Genomic DNA, 18,482 nt, shown 5'->3' with positions numbered 1-18,482 from the left:
ATGCTGGTGTCACACCACTGCTGTAGCGTTGGGATCAGATGTCGAGCTGTTTTCTATAACAAGAGGGAGTGTCATCAGACAGTGACATTATCATTGGAGAACTCTGAATAACTCATCTGCTTTACAGTAACCAACATTTGTGGAAAGTGTCTCTGAATAAGCGATTCAACAGCGACATTCCTCCAGGAAACCAGGCCTCCCGTCATTCTGCTCCCCTTTTCACTCATCCCTTACTAAAAAGCAGCCTGACACATTCCCTCATAAAAGAGGGACTTTGGCTGCTTAGCAACAGTGAATGCCAACTCAGCCTGGCAGGCCAAGGCCACTCCTCCTGCACTGGGCTCGGCATGGATAAGGTAATATGTAGCTTTCCTCCTTGCTCACTCTGGAGTGGAGCTTACACTGAGCTCAGTCTTTAGCCGGACCTTGAGATGCCTGCACTGTGGAGCAATGTGCAGCCAACTCTCTGATACTGTCTGACACAGTGCCTGGCCAGAGAGATTGCTGCACTGGGCCCGGAGTGAAGTCACGAGGGAAAGAAATAACCTAATTCCTGCACAGGGGGCACCCTCATTCAGGCTGTGATGTTACTGATGCACGGCTGAACACGAGGAGGAAGGAGTGGTGGGACGGGGGCCGCTGGCTGAAGCTCTCTCACTCACACACCACTGCCTGCCCAGTTGGCTGGATTTAGTGCTTTGGAGGGACAGCAGTAATGGGATTGCCTCTGAGAGGGTAAAATGAGCTGGCTGAACCTTCAACAACGTGATCTGACGTGATACGGCAGGCAGCTGATAGTGGACGCATTTTCTCTTCTTCTGTTATCAGTGAATGGAAAGAGTGGCAGTATTTTAGTTGGTTCATAAGGTAGTTGATCCTTCTTAAGTCAGAGGTAAGCACTTTTGAATATTTTTACAGGCAGTTTTTCTTTCTATTTGTTGGCTCAGTGTCTTGTAAGTGTCATTGTTTGTACATTGTCTGCCTGGTCGTGGTTTGTCTCAGTTGCAGTTGTACTTTACATAATGCCTAGTAGTCACGATTTAAACCAAAAACATCCCCGTTCTGTTCTGTTATATTGTGTGTGGGAAGACACTGCAGTGGTATTGGAAAGGCAGCTCCTGCCAAGGTTCAATGTGCACAAAGGTTTGCCAAGGCAGTATATTTCATTCGATTGTACAGAAGGTCAATGCAGTGTACGCTGTTTTTTTTTTCTCTGCCTGTTAAACCAACATGATTCATCCAGATTTGGACTTTGGGTCATGTTGATAATAGCAGAGCTGCTTTTGATAAAGTATCTTATCAGCAGGACGGTCGAAACGTAAGCCATTTTAAATACGAATACCTAATGATTGAAGCATATTAACATTTTTAAAGTCCTTAAAATCACTTGCAATAGAATAGACTTAATTTATAATGTTACCTTTACTGACTGAACATTGCTCTTAGGTCCAACATTTTTTAATGATTTAACATCTTGAAGTGTGCATGTTCAAAGGTAGGGTCCAGATTTATATATAGCATTATGTTTTTGATTTGACACTTTCTTATAAAGAAACTTATCAATCCATTCGATTTGAGACTTGCTGAATGTGTCATTTGTAGGTTATACTCAAAATTCTTATTGAGTCAATGTGGTAGCACCATTTGGTTTGTAAAGGTGGATATTTTGGCCCTGAGAAAAAACTGTCTGTAATTACAGTTTGTGTACCCCAGACCTAGAATTAACTCTGTCATGTCAGGCATCTACAGGTGTCTATGACTCTTTAACGCTTTAGTAGAGCCTTGTTTTCGTCTGGGTGTCAAAATAAGCCGTTCCTTTCCCTATGTACAGTGGTTACATGGGGAAAGAAATGGCTTATTTTGACACCCAGACGGTTAATAAGCCATTCCTTTCCCTATGTACAGTGGTTACCTAGGGAAAGAAATGACTTATTTTGACACCCAGACGGTTAATAAGCCATTTCTTTCCCTATGTACAGTGGTTACATAGGGAAAGAAATGGCTTATTTTGACACCCAGACGGTTTTGCTGCAATATATTGCAATAAAATATATTTCTATCCTAGCAGTATTACACACACACCTGCCAACAGCAAGCAGGATGCAACTCACGAATAAAAAAAGAAAAGGTTAACAACATGCTTTACAATATGCACTTAACTCTTGTTTTCATTAGATATGTAGTATTTTTGCATTAGGATATGACAGCCAGAACCTTCTTAGCCTCCACCCTTCCTTCCTTAACTAGTATACTGTCCCTTTAAACGTGACAGAAGTACAGCAGACTAGGTTATTTATTATTCTGTTTTTCAGTTTCTCAATTGTTGGGTTTTCTTATATGCACCAGGATGTCTGGGATCTGCATACTGGAACACTTTCGGGCTGTTGGTGACTTGATATCTGCTCTCCTGTGGTACATACCACAATGGTGCTTTTGTTGTAGTAGTGCCTGGCAAGCTTAGCAGTCCAGTCAGCTTAAATAAACAAAACGGTACACAACAAAGCGGTTAAGACTCTGCGATATATTTCTCATGCCAAACGGCTCATTTTACAAGTAGAAACATGTCTTGTTACTTCTTGGCAAGCCTCACATTTAGGCTTTTATGAAACCAAGTTCCATGAGAGACAGCAGCAGTGTCTGGCAAAACATAAGAACCCTGATATTCAACAATCTTAATGTAATCACATTGTGTATCGCATAGCCCAAGTAGGAAATCATTTGGACAGACTTGCAAAATGTTTTCCCTTGAGCATTATCATGATGGCTTTTGCATTTTTCATTGAGCCAAGTCATACATATTTAAAGTATCCACTGTTACAATGACCAATGGCTACAAAGGCTTACGAAGGCATGTCTTAGCATTTATGGAGCCCGAGATAGATTTTATATTGGAATATCTGTGCTTTAGCTTAGTATTGAGTGCTTCTGCTAACATTCAGTGAAATTACAAAGTCTTCAAAGATTCTGTTGATAAATGTTTAAAAAATGTGACCTTTTCCCCATCTTTACAGATATTGATGCCTGAATAAGTGCTACCAAACTAATTTGAGGTGATCTACAGAAGTAGGTGAAATCCTGTGTCCAAAATGTCTAAGACAACTCTCAGCATGTCTATGGACCAAGTTGGGAGCACAGTTCCTCCACCCCACAGAGAAGCCCTCTCTCCAGAGAGTCTATACAGCTCGTCTCTGTCGCCTTCACCGGACTCCCACAGTAGTATTTCAAACCCCAGTGACCGGGAAGCCAACAGCTCCCCTGAGTGCTGTCTCAGCGACACCTCCTCCTTGGATAACCTGTACAACACCACCTTACCGAAGGATCCTTTGCTCAGTGATGTGAGCCTGAACCTGAACCAAACATTTATTGCCACACCTGTTAATGGCAGTGTGAATTTCTGGAATGACAACTTGAGTCTGATGAGCAGCCATGAGTCGGAATCAGACAAGTACCACACTTTCAGTGAGAACACGGAGGATGGGAGTAGCTATGCAGTGATGTCTCCAGACTCTGTTGGGAGCCGATTGAGTTCAGTTGACACTTCCCGTAGAGGGTCCCCTGAGAATGACTTCTGCTCCCTGAGCTCTGGGGAAATGGTAATTAGGACTAACAGTTTTTGCTTCGAGGATCATTCCCTGTTGGTCTCTTCCCTGGATGAGTCATCCATGTCTCTTGCTGCCGGCCATTCAACATTTCCCACTGAATCTAACCTGCTGTCAACCACTCTGCAGGATGTCTTTGAAAAATCTACAGAAAAAGTCATCGAGGAGAACATGGGCCATATGTGTTTTGGCCTGACTTTCACTGAGGATATGCTACCTAGTGAAGAAAATGATATGGCTACATCCAGCCCTCTTGTAGCTCTGCCAGCTGAGAATGAGGGAGCTCTTTTGAAGACCTTTGTCTGTGAAAAATCTCCTGCAAATTGCGGAAAGGAAGCTCAGATTGCCGGTTCCCAAAAAGAGCCATTGCTCTGTTTCACTGCAGCATTCACACCAGAACAAGGCGATACCTTTATGCACTCTCCGTCGGTTATGCAAGACACTGATCATGTTATCCATACTTCCACTCCAGTACAAAGCATTGGGAACATGATACCCAGCCCCCCCTCCTTTTCAGTGTCTCCCTGTACTGAGAACACAGGAAACCCAGGACACAACCCTGTTAAACGGCAGCAAAACTCTGCAGCTCCTAATCATTTGGTTGCAGTCACAAAGGTCAAGAAAATGGAAATCAAGAAGTTTCCCAAGTCAGACTTCAGCAGTGTCAAATCAAAAATTGTTACAAGAAATGTGCATCATTTATCAGCGTCAGGCTCTTCTTCACAACTAAAACCATCACAAGTTAGCGTGAACAATAAACACACTGAAGCACAAAGAGGAACTACTGACAGCATTAGTCCAACCAATTTAAGGAGCAGCACTGCGATTGCCTCTACCACCACTAAAGTGGTCAATGATGCTCCGAGACGAATGAGTACAGGGGCTGCTAATTCGGTTGCTCCACAGTTGTCTGGCCCTACTGCTACGGGTGGACAGGGACAGAGTGGAGCATGCCCACCTGTCCCGAACCCAGCTGCAAATAAACCTGCCTCAGAAGTATGCAGTAACACCAGCTTCGCAACAGAACAGGCAGCCTCATGCCAAGCAGCAGAAACGGCAAGAGCAGAGCATTCTGGCAACCAGACCTTCTGCTTCTCAACCTCAGGAAAATCCCCTGATAGAAGTGGCCAAACTGATCCCAAACCAATTCCAAAGAAGGGAGTGTTAGACCAAATGAAGGTCGCATCAGGCTCAGCTGTAGGTCAGGCAGAGCCTTCTGTGCCCAAGACGCGTCCTCGCTGCTCATCGGAGAGTTCATCACCGTCATCCAGGCCACCGAGGGAAAAGAGTGCAACTGCAAGGTTTTCATCTAGCTTTACCACTCCCAAAGCTAAAACCCACCTGGGCCAGACCCGAACAGGGAACTTGAGCAGCAATGCCCTGAATAAACAGGCCATTCCGACTGAGGCGGGAAACCGACCAGCTAAGAACTCCTCAAGAGAGGTGAAGAGGATCAGCCTGGTGGTGAGTATTGACTCATTGTCATATTCTCATTACAGTGCTGTTCATATTTATGTTCTGACATATTTTACTTTAAGCCACATCAAATCCAGATAGATTGAATTTAGAGATGATGTTATAACTGAAAAGTTAGTGGCATTTTAACAACAGATAAAATAACTGTTGGGGCCAATTGCACAAAGATGAGGGACTGAATGAGAAATTGTTCTTTTTGCAGCTAGAGTCCAGTGAAGTGACAACAACGGGAGCCTCATCTGATGAGAGTAAGAGCACATTTCGAGCACGACCAGCTCCTCGACAAACAAGAGTAGCAGAACTTTTACAACCTCCACCTGCCAGTCCCAGACCATCCCCTCTGTTCAGCAGGCTGAGGCAGCCAACCCGGGGGAGGGATGATTTCAAGGCCTCCAAAGCCGGGACACCACAGTCCAAGCTGAAGAGCAGCACAGGTAAGACTCAGAAATATAAAGTGGGCCATGTTAAATAAATATTTAGTTTTTTGTTATACAGTTAAGCTAAACCAGTGATACACTTTCATAAAGAGTAAGTTGACCTTTAAATGTTGGTAATCAAACATTGACAGGAGGTCACAACAAATGCCCTCATAAATCTCCTACTTTTAACTAAGCAGAGAGTTAATGATTTCCTTACTATTTTCCATTTGGGTAAATGGGTAATGCTTTGTAAACAATCTGCTTAGGCATATCATTTGAAACATAAAAAGTAGAAAAGTTGATTTGGACTCTACTTAAAGTTTTATGTAGGTTTGAAAGCAACACCTATGGTTTTGTGTGGGTTTTATGTACTATAGCTGATATAATAGGATCCTTCAAAGTAACACCAAAATGTTATGAGTGACCAATAGGAAATATCTTTGATTCACGAATTTGCCCCATAACTGCAGAAATAATAAAAAATGACCAGTAAAATTAAAGGATGAACATTAACTTGTTTGATTTAATGCATTTCTGCACCTCTTATACATGTTTTTGTAGTAAAGAAGTATCCCCATCAGAGGGTGCGACTGGGCAGTTCCTCTAATGCCCCTTTCCCACCAAAGCAGTTCCAGGGCCAGTTCGGAGCTAGTGCCCTGGTTCTTTCTGTTTCTACCGCAGCAGGGCCGGCTCTTGGCCCCTAAAAACATTTCTAATATCTAGCCCCACTCGATTGCCACCAAGTTTTAGTTTGTTTGAACTTATTCATTATAATTATTGTACAAAATGGTATAAGAATGCAAACATTAAGATCTGTTCTGTTTAAATGGATTATAGTCTATTATCAATTCAGGTTAAGAAACTAGTGTTGCTTGCATCCTATTTTAAAGCCATTTCTTTTTATACTAAAATGCAAAAAAAAGAAAAGGGTTTTATTCTATTAATTTTTTATTTTTTATTGCACTTATTGCAGCAGATTCCTGTGTAGCTTCAGATCTGAGTTGTGTTATTAGTACGCATAATTTATACTTTTGTAGCAGCACTATTTTTATATAATGGCAAAGAAAGGGTTCAGAGTCTTTTCTTTATTCCCTGTGTCATATGTGGCAGCACTGTTCAATGTTTCTTGAAAACATTACCCACTGTAGTATGTGACGTGTGAATAAACTCCAACTCTGTATCAACAACACTGTTGTGTAACTTCAGTTAAATACTTGACTGTGTGTAGATTAGAAAGAGGTAAGATAAAGGATCTGCAGTATTTTATGAAGTATTAATCGTACAAAGGTCAGTTTTATACAAGTATAAGTGTGTATTTACCTGGTAGTAGGCTGTCAGTAATGGCTGCGCCTCTCTATTTGGACTGGTAGATCTCGGCAGACTGGCAACTTTAAAAGTAGCTCTCGGTTCAAAAAAGGTTGGGTACCCCTGCTGTATATGTCATCATAATCTTTGCTTGAAAGCTAGGTATTTTGAGCTTGGAGCATGCAGAGGCTAACTACAACTAGCTCTAACGCGATCGAACAGGCCGTATATTTATCTTCTTTCTCCTGCGTCAGTAAAATAAATATAAATATAAAAAATTATGTTACATTATATAATTGCCTCTAGATTGGATTATTATTGGTTTTTAGTAATAACCTTATTAATAACTACCTTTTTTTTATTGATCAAGCACTATTTATAATATGTATTCAGCAATATTTGAATGGTCTGAAAGCCAAGACTTTGAAAACCCCCTGTTCCGGGCCCTTCCGTGTTACTATGGTTACTATCAGCTTGGCACTCATTATTTTCAGGTTGGGGGCAGCGGGGAGCAACCGAGAGGAGGCGATGATCGCAGAAGTTTTCCTCCTGTCTTCAAAAACATTACACAAGTATTTATCTGAATATAGCAAGATGGCGTTCATACTCTGAAAGACTTTTTTTAATCCACCAAAAACATGAAATGACCCTAACACCAGTTTTAAAAAAAACTCAAATCCATGTGTGTCTCTGAATGAGCCGCAGTGATACCGGACTGCTTCAGCGCGGGTCATTCTGTATTTGGTTCTGGGACTGGCGTTGCTTGTGTTGGTGAATAGAGCAGACTGCTCTGTGTTTGGTGCCGCTGTAACGTCTGTTCCTTGATCTCTGTCACAGACTACCTCACTCAGACTGCCACTCTCATAAACGGCTGATATTAAGACGCTTCAATGCACAGGTGACAAAACAAGATGCATTGTGGGCCATGTAGTTTATTGGCATATATACAGCAACATTAAACGTAGGATAAACTTATGATATTCTTTGCAAGCTCTCATAAAATAAGGTTGCGGGCCGGATTTGTCCCCCGGGCCTTGAGTTTTGTCCTACATAATTGTTGTTGATGATGAAGAGTGTGAAGAACATTTTAACGTCGTTGGTGACGAATGGACAGTTGTTGAAGTCTTTCTAATATTTCTAGCTGGCTTTGACAAAGCAAGAGCAACATGAGCAGCGCTTCGATACTTCTATCTGCCATTGTTGCTGTTGTCGATGTGAGGGATTTTGTGCTGTGTGTATGAAGCATGCCGTAAACGGTTACGTCACAAACAATGACACAATGACGCAGCACCACTAGGGCTCTGGGCGGTGGAAACACAAAGAAGAACCAGTAATAGAGTGTGGTCCTCCTGGTGAGCTCAGCCATGTTCCACAGGAACAATGTCGGACACAGATGTCGTCTCTTGTCTTGTGAATACACAGCTAACTCCCTCTGCCCTGCTGCTCTTCATAGTGAGAGGAGTTCTGGGGAAGGAGGGGGACTCTTCCTCTGATGGGAAGCCATCTGTACGGGCGGAAAATCAGGGGAAGGAAAGGGAGGTTTTGATCTCGCCAATAGTGAAAAAACAATGTTTGAAACAAGCTCCCTGAGCATAGTAAAAAAAAAAAGCAGTAACTTTCTCATGCTCCAGCTACATGGAAACTTCACGGGATGCATTATTTAGCTTTAACTACAACATGTTTTAGTTTATTTGTTTGTATTTGATCAGATTTGACATGGTTGCTGTAATGAGTAAGATACTTGCTGGTAAGTTGTGTACAATTTGATATTGAAAGTTATAATTAACAAATGGGGTAAGGTGTTGGGGATCCTGTTTATTTGTTTCATTAATAATATACACATTGTTTTCTTAGCTTTATAGATATGCTTTTTAATAGTTTTTCTGATGGACAAATATCCCATGAAAAGGACTCAATATTACCTGTTAAATCAAATATTGGCTGGTTTATTATGGCTGATTTGACCTGTCTGGGAGCTCTGTGGATGTTTTTACTTCCAGCTTTTTACTCATGACACAACCCAGTATGCTTGTTTATCCTTTGATAACGGTGTTCATGCTGCTCACCTCTGATATTTATTTGTGCTCCATTGAACACAGGCAGTCAGAGAGTGCAGACAGAAGAGTCAACCCATGGAAATGTGTCAACATCAAGCATCAAGCCTCAACTGAATGGATTTCGACTTCCTCAAACTTCCTCTCGACCCTCTCTCATGGGCCCTCCCCCAGTGCCTTCTTCTAGACTACCACGCAAGACCCTGGGGCCGTCCTGGAGCCTCACTGAGCCGAGTGAAGGGAGTACACACGGTAAGCCAAACCAGCTCTTACAGAGCTTTTAGGAACAAAAGCACAATGATATCAAATCTGTTTCATGCAGGAGTTCTCCAGCATCAGGCCACTTTGTCAAAGCGTGTTTTCTGAAAACATCTGGACCAAAAGGTGGGGGGTGGCCTCTTTGTTAAATGGTGACCCACTTGAGGGCTAGGCTTGGATGTAAACCTCACCAGGGCAAATCTGTCTCAGATTAAATACCCCCACATCTGCTAACATACATCTTTATAATATTGTGATGTCTTTTTTAGTTGTCTTTATTTTAGGCTCTATAAAAAAGAGGAATATCAAATTGTCCTTACCAACACACATTTTGAAAAATAAGACACACACTTATGAATACATTTCCATATTTTGACATTGTTTGGACACCTATCTACCTCATCTAATACCTGTGACGTGAAATGAACATTCTCCCATTAATGTCAATAAAGTAGAGAACAAATATTTGAGAAGGAGGGAGAGAAATTATGACTTCTTTCAAAGCTATCAACAATCGGTATACAACGCTAAGATCATTCCAGTGCTGAGCTCTGAGTGGTGCTGGTGTGTTGTGTTTTTTACATTTTATTAGAGTATTATACACAAAGGAACAGAGGGCTCTTTTCCTCGCAGCATCTTCAACAGCATACAGGTCTCTGATTGGCTGAGAGGGCCTATTTTCCAAACTGGGGACCCCCCTTGTGTGGTTGTTATGGGAACGGGTTCTATTCCACTCTAGTTCACACACGCAGCGTTGCCTGGAGGAGAGTACGTAGGCACAACTGATGTTGTCTGAGGTGCAGAAAAAGAGCAGTTTCCTTATTATTTTCTATTCTTCAATTAAAAACCGATGGCCGGATACACAGGACTTCGAAGCTGCACTTGGACTGAATTTACAGTTCATTCTTTCAACGGCTCCTCTTTAATTCTGAAGGGCAGCGCAGCATCCAACTGTGATGTCACTCTGTTGACATGCCTGCTTGTTGGATCCTATCGTTTCTGTATCCTCCCTTTGTTAGCTGCGTTGCATGGACAACATAGAAAGCTTTGGAGAAGTAAGTGGGAGTTGGATCATAATTGCTTTATCCAGGGTGCAGTGATGAATTGAAAGATCTTCTGGGTATTTCACTCAGTCCAGCATGGAGGATGTAAATATTAATTTTTGCATTCTAGATATTGATTCATTGTCATAGTTTATAACGGTCAGATTCAAATTAAACCTGTTTTTAATCTGATCAATTGTTTTTTACCCTGAAGATTATATTAAAGGTAATATCCAGAAAAGCATGACATGGGACCTTTAAATAATCATAAATACATTTAATTTATCAAGCAATTTTACGGGTGCTCAAAGACACTTTACGGTTATACCAGAAATGGTCTGTTTTTTTTCTTCTACAAATCATTTTACAAAAATTCTTTATTACTACTTTATTGAATCAGCATCTCTGTACTTGTTCTGTAACAGTTTCTGGAGGAGCTGCACCTAAACCATCCCCTTTGAAAACTGTGCTGAAGGCTAGACTCTTCACAACTCCTGGGAAGAACACTGGACCACGTGAGAACGCACGCACACTCAGCATTTACTATCAGAAAGACTTCTCCTTTACAATCATGTCTCTTTTTTTCTCATGTCTTGAGAAATGATCATTATATGATTCTACTTTTACATGACATTAGTATTATTGCAAGTAGATTGACATTGCATTTCAATGGACTTTTATAGAATATAAAGAAATTGCTTTATTCTTTACAATTGAACATGGTAATTTAACATAAATAAATGAATATCTAGCCATTGGATGCTATAAAACCATCACATCATATTCTCACACATTTAGTTCGTACTTCATACGTAGACACTTTTTTTTAGAGATATTGGAAATGTGTCTATTTTATTATTTTAGTTGTCTCATCAAAGGGTGATTCATTAATGAAGAACATTTACACAATGAGAATTTTGAAAAATAACCACCAGTAATGTGGATTTAGTGAGTAAAGGCAAATAATGGAAAGGCAACAAGTCTGGTGAGCTCAAAATATGATATAACTTGACTGTAATGCAGCCTTTAAAATCAGGAAACAGCAATAATATATATATAATACTAGGATATTATGGATTCTAAAATCTAAGAGAATAACTAGTCTTGTATCACGATATTGATATGTCAATATATATCCCAGCCATTGATCTTACATTTGAATCAGAATTAGCTCTACCTTTCTGAACTCTTATTTCAAGAGTAAATGTGAGTCTGACCCCATTGAACTTTAAACACTGGCAAATCCTCTCACTTGATAAGAAAACAGACCTGTAAAGTCTGACTTGTGATGAAACTCAAACATTCAACTACAAAAAGCTACTGTTCCTCCCTAATGATGTTGTTATTGTGTGCTCATCATGTTTGCCGAGGGACATTTGATGTTGATTGAATTTATTTTCCATTAACATCAAATAGTAGTGGTATCTTTGTTTTTTAGTTAAACCGCCTGTTTGATCAATCCTCATTAAATAGTTCTAGGTTAAAAGCTGCCTCTGGTTTGCGGTCAGATGTCAGCTGATCCGCCACCATGGGTCAGTTTAACTCCAGCTGCGTGTCTCACCTGGATCTTCTGCTTGTTTCAGCTCTGACCGCAGCATGCAAACCTGCCTCTGCTTTCTCCATCAGAGGCGCTTCAAATTCTACAGTCAGTCCTCTAAAAAGGACCGCTTCTGAAAGACTTGTTCGTCCAAACGGACCCGGTAAGAGTTGTTTCCATTGGATTGAACATGTGTATTATCTGTGTTCTTACCTTTCCATTGAGATGACTTGTCAAAGGTTTTAATTCAGGAGATACTGGTCATTTCGCTTTCTACAATAAGCATTAAGTATAACAATGCAATTTAAACCTCTGTATTGTGAATGTGCTAACTCTGTTCGCCTGTTTAAAGGTCATTATTTGTTCAAAGAGCAGTGTCCTCTACTGCCTTATCATTTATTTAGCACCTATTTAAAAATATAAAATTGTATATTAATACATTTCTTTTCTTTAATTGTTTTTACCTGAAGAAAACCTTCTGTGTTGGTAAAAGCCCTTTTTGTTAAAGCCCAGAGTAATGTCTACAGACTCTGTCAGACTCCATTCACTGCCAACAACATTCATCCAAGAAATACAAATAGTGTTTCGAACATGGCGAGCAGTTTGATACAATCGTCTGGACAGTCATGTTTTGTAGTTTGATGAAGTCTTAATTTCTTGGTAAATTAGTAATAATCAACATATTAAATTAGACCTTGGGTCTGACAATTAGTTTGATCTAGGCTGCAGTCAAAGTCTATTTTTGTGAAACCATCCAATGGTTTGTGCTTACTTTTTGAACAGAACATTCAAGTTCTGATGTTTATCAGTGACCACATGTGTTTCCTGTCACACTACAGTTGTAATGTGTGCTTTATTGGGTGTGTTGCTCTCTGCTGCTCACAGTTAATGTGATGCATATTTTCTACAGTGCTCTAAAGTGTCATTACAGCCCCCTTGAGTGCACAGTTTTGCGGAAACTAGATGATAAACATGCTGCATTACATAACACTCAATTAGTCGGCACGTTGTTTTGACTCCTGGATTAAAAAAACTGATTTCCAGTCATGCCTGCAGACACATTTTCACAGTGCCAGCTAAGCAGCTCACCAGACAAAACTGTGCCATGATAAGTCTGTTATCCTTTCCCATCCCACTGCTGGGTACACGGTAAATGAGAGTGGGGGGCTGGATTAAATTCCCATTGGCTGCACTGCTGCCGTCAGCTCCTCCCACCCAACCCCCTCTGCTCTCTTCCGAGCATCCTGGCTCTGCCACAGCACCGCCATCATTGAGCTTGGAAATGCTGTTTTGATCTGCTGAGAGAGATTTGTGTGTTTGGTGAATAGATGAAGCCTGGCTTTACCAAGAGGATTAAAGGATTTGATTTGTTCCCCCTGCCCTGATCACATCTATCAGCCTGTGCCACACACCGCTGGCCAGCCTTCACAGCTGGATTTAGATTTAAATTCGGGAGACCTGCCATGCTGAACTGGGTGCCTTCACTTTTCTCAAGGCCGTCTCAGCGGAGTAGCTCTCACTACTGCTTTTTATTGATGAATTTATTGTTTGCCTGTCAGTCCTGCTATCATTTAACTCATGATACACTAAGGCACACCATGGCATTTGGTTCATAGCCAGCCTCAAGCTTCTTAGTTAAGAAACTCCATTGTTTTTCGGGATAAAAACACCCTGCTTTATTTTTGAGATGTTGTGGTCTCCGAAGCTCTCCCTGTCCAACATCCACGTGCGTCTGACAGCCAAGGGTTTACTCCGAAGTCTTCAGCTGCTGTCAGGATGCAGGAAGAACACGGTGGTTTTCAAAGCAGGTTTGTCACTTATTTTATATTGAATATTTCTACACACGTTATTATGGGTTTTGCTCTCTCTTCTGTAGTATTTAAGCCTAGCCTACCAGTGTATGCCTCTCAAGTGGACCTGAAATCTATTTTTAGTCTGGCTAGTATTTACTAGTTGGCAAAGCAGGAGGTTCATCTTTCATTTACCCACCTTGCTCACCAAAAGATGTAAGCCTGAGAATAGGTATTGTACGATATGGAACCATATGAATCTTGATTTCAGGAATAATTGCATTCAAACTAAACATCAGATTGGTCTCCTTTAATGCCATATTGACATTTAAACACAGTTGTATTATGTTTGAGGCCCCCTTTTTATGACTGTCAGAATGCACTTGCTCACAGTGACACCCTGTGCTCCTGTTTCACCCTGAGATTAACCAAGGTTATTTTGGTTCTTGGTTTCTCGGTCAAGCTAAAGGAACCTTGTTTTGATTGTTGAACGGGATTGTGGGAAGGCAGACGCTTCCTGTGGTTTCCACATAATGCAAACCATTCTCCTATTTGTTTTTAAAGGTTATGACCTTATATGGTAATCCTGTTTTAGGGTCTCAAAAGGTTTTAAATACAAAATGGAATTATATCTTATTCAAACAAAGCAATACAAGTGTCCAGTGTGTAACCGTTATTGGTATTGTGTCAACAAAAGCACTAAAACAAGTGCTTGATTGTGAAAGGTCTCATCACCCATCATGCTTTGTGCTATGGTGTGATATCCCCTTATAGCGGCACAGCACTCTGCTACGGAGTTACTAAGTCACTCAGTATTTGATGGATAAGTGTACAGTGATGTTGAATTGTTACATTAAATGCATCTTTGTGCATGGGAGGAGGGAAATGAAGAAGGCAACATGTGTCATCATCGCTGTGTTCAGACACTTTGATGAAAATAGCTGCAGGTCCTCTGTTGCCATGGAAGAGCGGTCAAAGGGAGAGAAGGCCTGCACGCTTATATAACGTCTAACTCAAATGAAATTGCACAGTTCTATTAGATAATAAAGCCAGATAATGAACTCCTATATGTGGCCAATGAAAATGTTCTGACAAGTGATTATTTAATTAAATAATACTGGGCAGCTCTCAAAAGATTGTCTGATTAAAACATGTACAGGATTGTAGTTTGTAGCCCTGGAAACCAGTGAATTTCCATATTCTCTGTCTACAAGATACATCTCTGAACCGACCACATCTTTAGACCATTTTGAATTATTTAACAAGGTGAGATCATTTTTTTTTTTTTAGATTCAGCAGAAATGTGTTGCATAATGTCCAGTTCTAGTCTTCTGGAAACGAGCAGAAGATGACAGCTTGCTGGCAAAAAACATACGTATGAAGATGTCTTTGCCAGTTCCTCTATATATAGACATGAGCGTAGTTACATTTTGCAACAAGTTCAAAAGAACAAGATTTATGAAAAGACATTACATTAATTATTACATATAAATCATTACATGCAGGGCTGCATTATATATAGTTTTTTTTGTTCACATGTTGATGTTGAAAGACTGCGATATTGCACTCAGATTTGTTTTATTGGCACTTAGTTCAAGAAGAGTATCATTAGGAATCTACTTTTTAAAATTCAACGGTTTTTGGTGCCTCTTTTGCTCAGTGCAATGTTGAATTTATTCTGTAAAAGAGTATTGTTAATCATTTCCTTAATTTTTTTAAACAACAAAGAATTTCTTGTATTTTATTAGTATACTTTTATTTATCAGCATTCTTAGAGCAGCCGACAAGAAAGAGTAGACTTTGAAATCAGTTGATTTTCTTTCAACAGCATTTTCTCATACTGTAACATCATAGTTCTCTTGAAATTCAAAACACTGTTGCATATGTGTTAATAATATTATGTTCCACTTTGATATTCCTGGATATGCTACAAACAAAGCACAACGTAAGTTACCCGTGTATAACTCATCTATTATCATCATACCGTGCAGCCCTAATTGCATACCACTACATTACAGGGGAATAAGATATTTTAGTTCTACTTACTAACAACTACTTATCTTCACAATATATTTGTTGACAAATGTAGTTTAATGTGCCAATGTGCAGTAGTTTGACAGCCTGAGTCTTTGAGCTTGGTTTCATTCTGTATGCAGGCATGTTAGTGGTGCATGCTGGCTGTGATGCAGCTGGACATGGCATCCCCTTACGCTCTCTGCACAGCCAGCAGAGGGCGTCCTCATTTAAAAAAAAAAAAACCTTTAAGATTTAGTGAACTGCAGCCTCTTCAAAACAATTGAAAGCTGAGCAACATAGATCCACTGTGAGTTTGGATCTGTGTCAGAGACTTTCTACTTTGACGTTTATCACTCACTATGTACTGATGAACTATATAGGAGGAAAAGAAAGTGGAGTTCAAATGAGTGTATGAATAACAATAAGAGGAGGATGTAGTCAGGACATTGAGATGGAAATCTGTTTCACATTTGTGTCCTGTACCCCACACACATTAGTAACATTCATTTCAAACTGCTCACCAAATTAAAGAGGCAACAACATTTGCAAATTCACTTAAGTTATATACTAAGGTGTGTGTCTTATTTTGTTTGACTTGAAGGCGGCGCTGTGTTTTATGCTGAACTGTTTACTTTGGCTGAGAGACACAGGGAGAAACTAGTTTTGAAGGGAACCGCACATCCTGATACGGAGCTGTGTCAACTTAAGACTGGCATGCAACTCATTCAAATGACTTTTAACCATTTTGTACTCGAGTAGAAGCTTTTTGTTTTGCTTCGGTAACTCTACAGCTTGAGTGTGTTTACCCTCTCAGTTCATTACATCAGTTTTCCCTCTGTGGGTATTGCCAGCTTGGAGTGTTATTCCCTCTGCAGTATTATGTCGCCCCTGCTCCTGGATCAGCTGAAGGAAGGGAACATACTTCCTCTGGTTAGAATAAATACCTTCTCTGTCAATAGAAACTGCAGGGTGTTATTTAGAAAGGTATCCAAGTAAATACAGCATGACTTTGCTTAGATATCCCACAATGACTGTACATGCTAGTTTTATTACCAAAGCCAAGCTTCTGAGTTTGGTTTGCTTGCTTGTCAGAAGGATTACATACAAATCAACTCGCCTGATTTTCATGAACATTGGTGAAGCGTGGGCCAAGGAAGAATCTGTCAAATGGTGCTGCAGATCTGACTTACAGGCCTAATACACACATTATTATTTTCTTATGTAAACGGCATTGTGGGAGTTCTGTCTCTAACGGCCCGTCCACACACAGGCATGAAAAAAATCTTTCAAAGCTTCGCCCATTCACTTGAATGGGGTGACGTAGAAGATTTTTAATCTTCGCCGAACTGCATTGTGGGGAACGGAGCATGGCTTTGCAAGCATCGTGAGCATCTAAAGTTGAGCAATGTTCAACTTTTGATGCTCCCGATGCTTTCGAAGCTGGCATCAGCTAATCAAATCCCGTTTATGCAAATCCCGCCAGTACAAGCGCTAGCCAATCAAACCGCGTGCAAGCTGGGAGAGCCAGACCGCACTTCATTTCCTCATATTCCAAACGAGAAATTACGGTAGCAAATCACTCGGTTCTTTACGACCAGAACTATTTACAGGGATACAAACCGGAGGAACCAGGCATGGAGGGAGGTGGCAGAGACAGTGGGTGAAACTGGTAGGTTTTCGCCTGTTTCGGGAGTTTATATCCAGTTTACCTCGTTTTAACATTGCTATTGCTTTGTATGTCGGGGGCGGGAGATTCATGTGATTGGTTGTTGGTCGCGTTGCTCGCAAGAAATCGCCAAGCTTCAGACACGCCCAGCATCAAGATTTTTCAAGATTGTTTTCATGCCTGTGTGTGGACAGGCCATAAGGGTCCTTCTGGGATGAAATGACACCCTGCCTAGTGCCATCTAAATTCAACTTGAATGTGCTTCATAAAGGACATGAATATAAAAGCTTCATGAGCATGGGTTGTATAATAGAGGAGAACACTCTGCTGTATTCAACCACTATATGTTTTAAAAAGAGATCTAGTATGGTTTTAATTTTCCAGTTTGACATCAGATTATGTAAATATGTGTGTTTTTGCATATTCATCTTTATTGGCACTAATAGCTCTTACATAAAAGACAGACAGACACAGAGCAGAGTGAGTAATGCCACGGGCCTCTGGTGGTACGATATATTCCACTCACTGGTGTTCCCCATATGACCCAGGCTTTCTCACTGCTGTGTTACATAACGCTCGCTGCAGCCTCCTCACAAACTAACACAAGAAACAGATGTCTAATATCAAGGATAAGTTATTTTCTTCCCTCGTGTCCTCAGTACTCAGTTTGTAAATGTTATGTTTGGAAGTTGCGGTTTTGTGTCTGAGAAAACAAACTATTGATGGAAGCTGTTGTATGGGGTTAAGGTATTTATAAAGCTGACCAAAGCTACATTAGCAGGGTGTTGCTAAAACAGTTTGTCCTTGGGGGCCAGCATCTGCATCACTAGATTGAATTGGGATATGGAAAACTAATTGCATCGAAGATGTGTTGTTTCGGAGGAGCAGCTCTGAGAATCCTCAGGCTCTCTTATTAAAAATTATAAACCTTATCTCCTCACAGGAGTAAATAAGGTTTGGAGGGAGGGGGGTGCTGCTGTCAGAGCAGCTTACCGGTTTTGCAGTGGGGTATGATGTTGATCAACGTTGTCACAACACTCAACACACGTTCTTTCACAGTGGACAAGAACAAAACGAAGGTCGCCTCCCGCCAGCACCAGCCTCAGCAGCCGACGTCTCAGCAGAGCCAGCGCAGCGGACCCCTGGATGTGGTGCCAGCGAGTGTGGCTGAGGGGGGGAGGAAGGACCAGAACGTCCAGCAGCTCAGAGGACTCCTGGCAGCGAGTAACCGAAGATTTGAGGCCATCGCCATCGTCTTGCAGCAAGCTTTAGCTGAGGTAGGAATCTTTTTTATTTATGAAATTGCATTTTTTTTAATG

At 40.9% G+C, this 18,482-nt stretch overlaps 1 protein-coding gene across 2 annotated transcripts in view; it reads left to right on the top strand.

Moving 5' to 3' along the window:
• mtus1a (microtubule associated tumor suppressor 1a) overlaps positions 1 to 18,482 on the top strand; it is a 41,571-nt gene that overhangs the window by 6,299 nt on the left and 16,790 nt on the right. The window contains exons 1-7 of one of the 2 annotated variants that reach the window (XM_079670302.1): positions 405 to 892; positions 3,012 to 5,063; positions 5,278 to 5,509; positions 8,899 to 9,105; positions 10,580 to 10,669; positions 11,738 to 11,854; positions 18,223 to 18,440. In XM_079670302.1, coding sequence (XP_079526428.1) covers positions 3,087 to 5,063; positions 5,278 to 5,509; positions 8,899 to 9,105; positions 10,580 to 10,669; positions 11,738 to 11,854; positions 18,223 to 18,440 — 2,841 coding nt within the window. In that variant the 5' untranslated portion in view covers positions 405 to 892; positions 3,012 to 3,086. Of the gene's footprint in view, positions 1 to 404; positions 893 to 3,011; positions 5,064 to 5,277; positions 5,510 to 8,898; positions 9,106 to 10,579; positions 10,670 to 11,737; positions 11,855 to 18,222; positions 18,441 to 18,482 lie in introns of those variants that run through there. The other variant, XM_079670301.1, reaches the window with a different exon arrangement.

This window comes from Notothenia rossii (assembly GCF_949606895.1).
Source record: "Notothenia rossii genome assembly, chromosome: 3".
In the NCBI taxonomy this organism is placed as follows: domain Eukaryota; kingdom Metazoa; phylum Chordata; class Actinopteri; order Perciformes; family Nototheniidae; genus Notothenia; species Notothenia rossii.
This window is presented reverse-complemented; position numbering and strand designations above follow the sequence as displayed.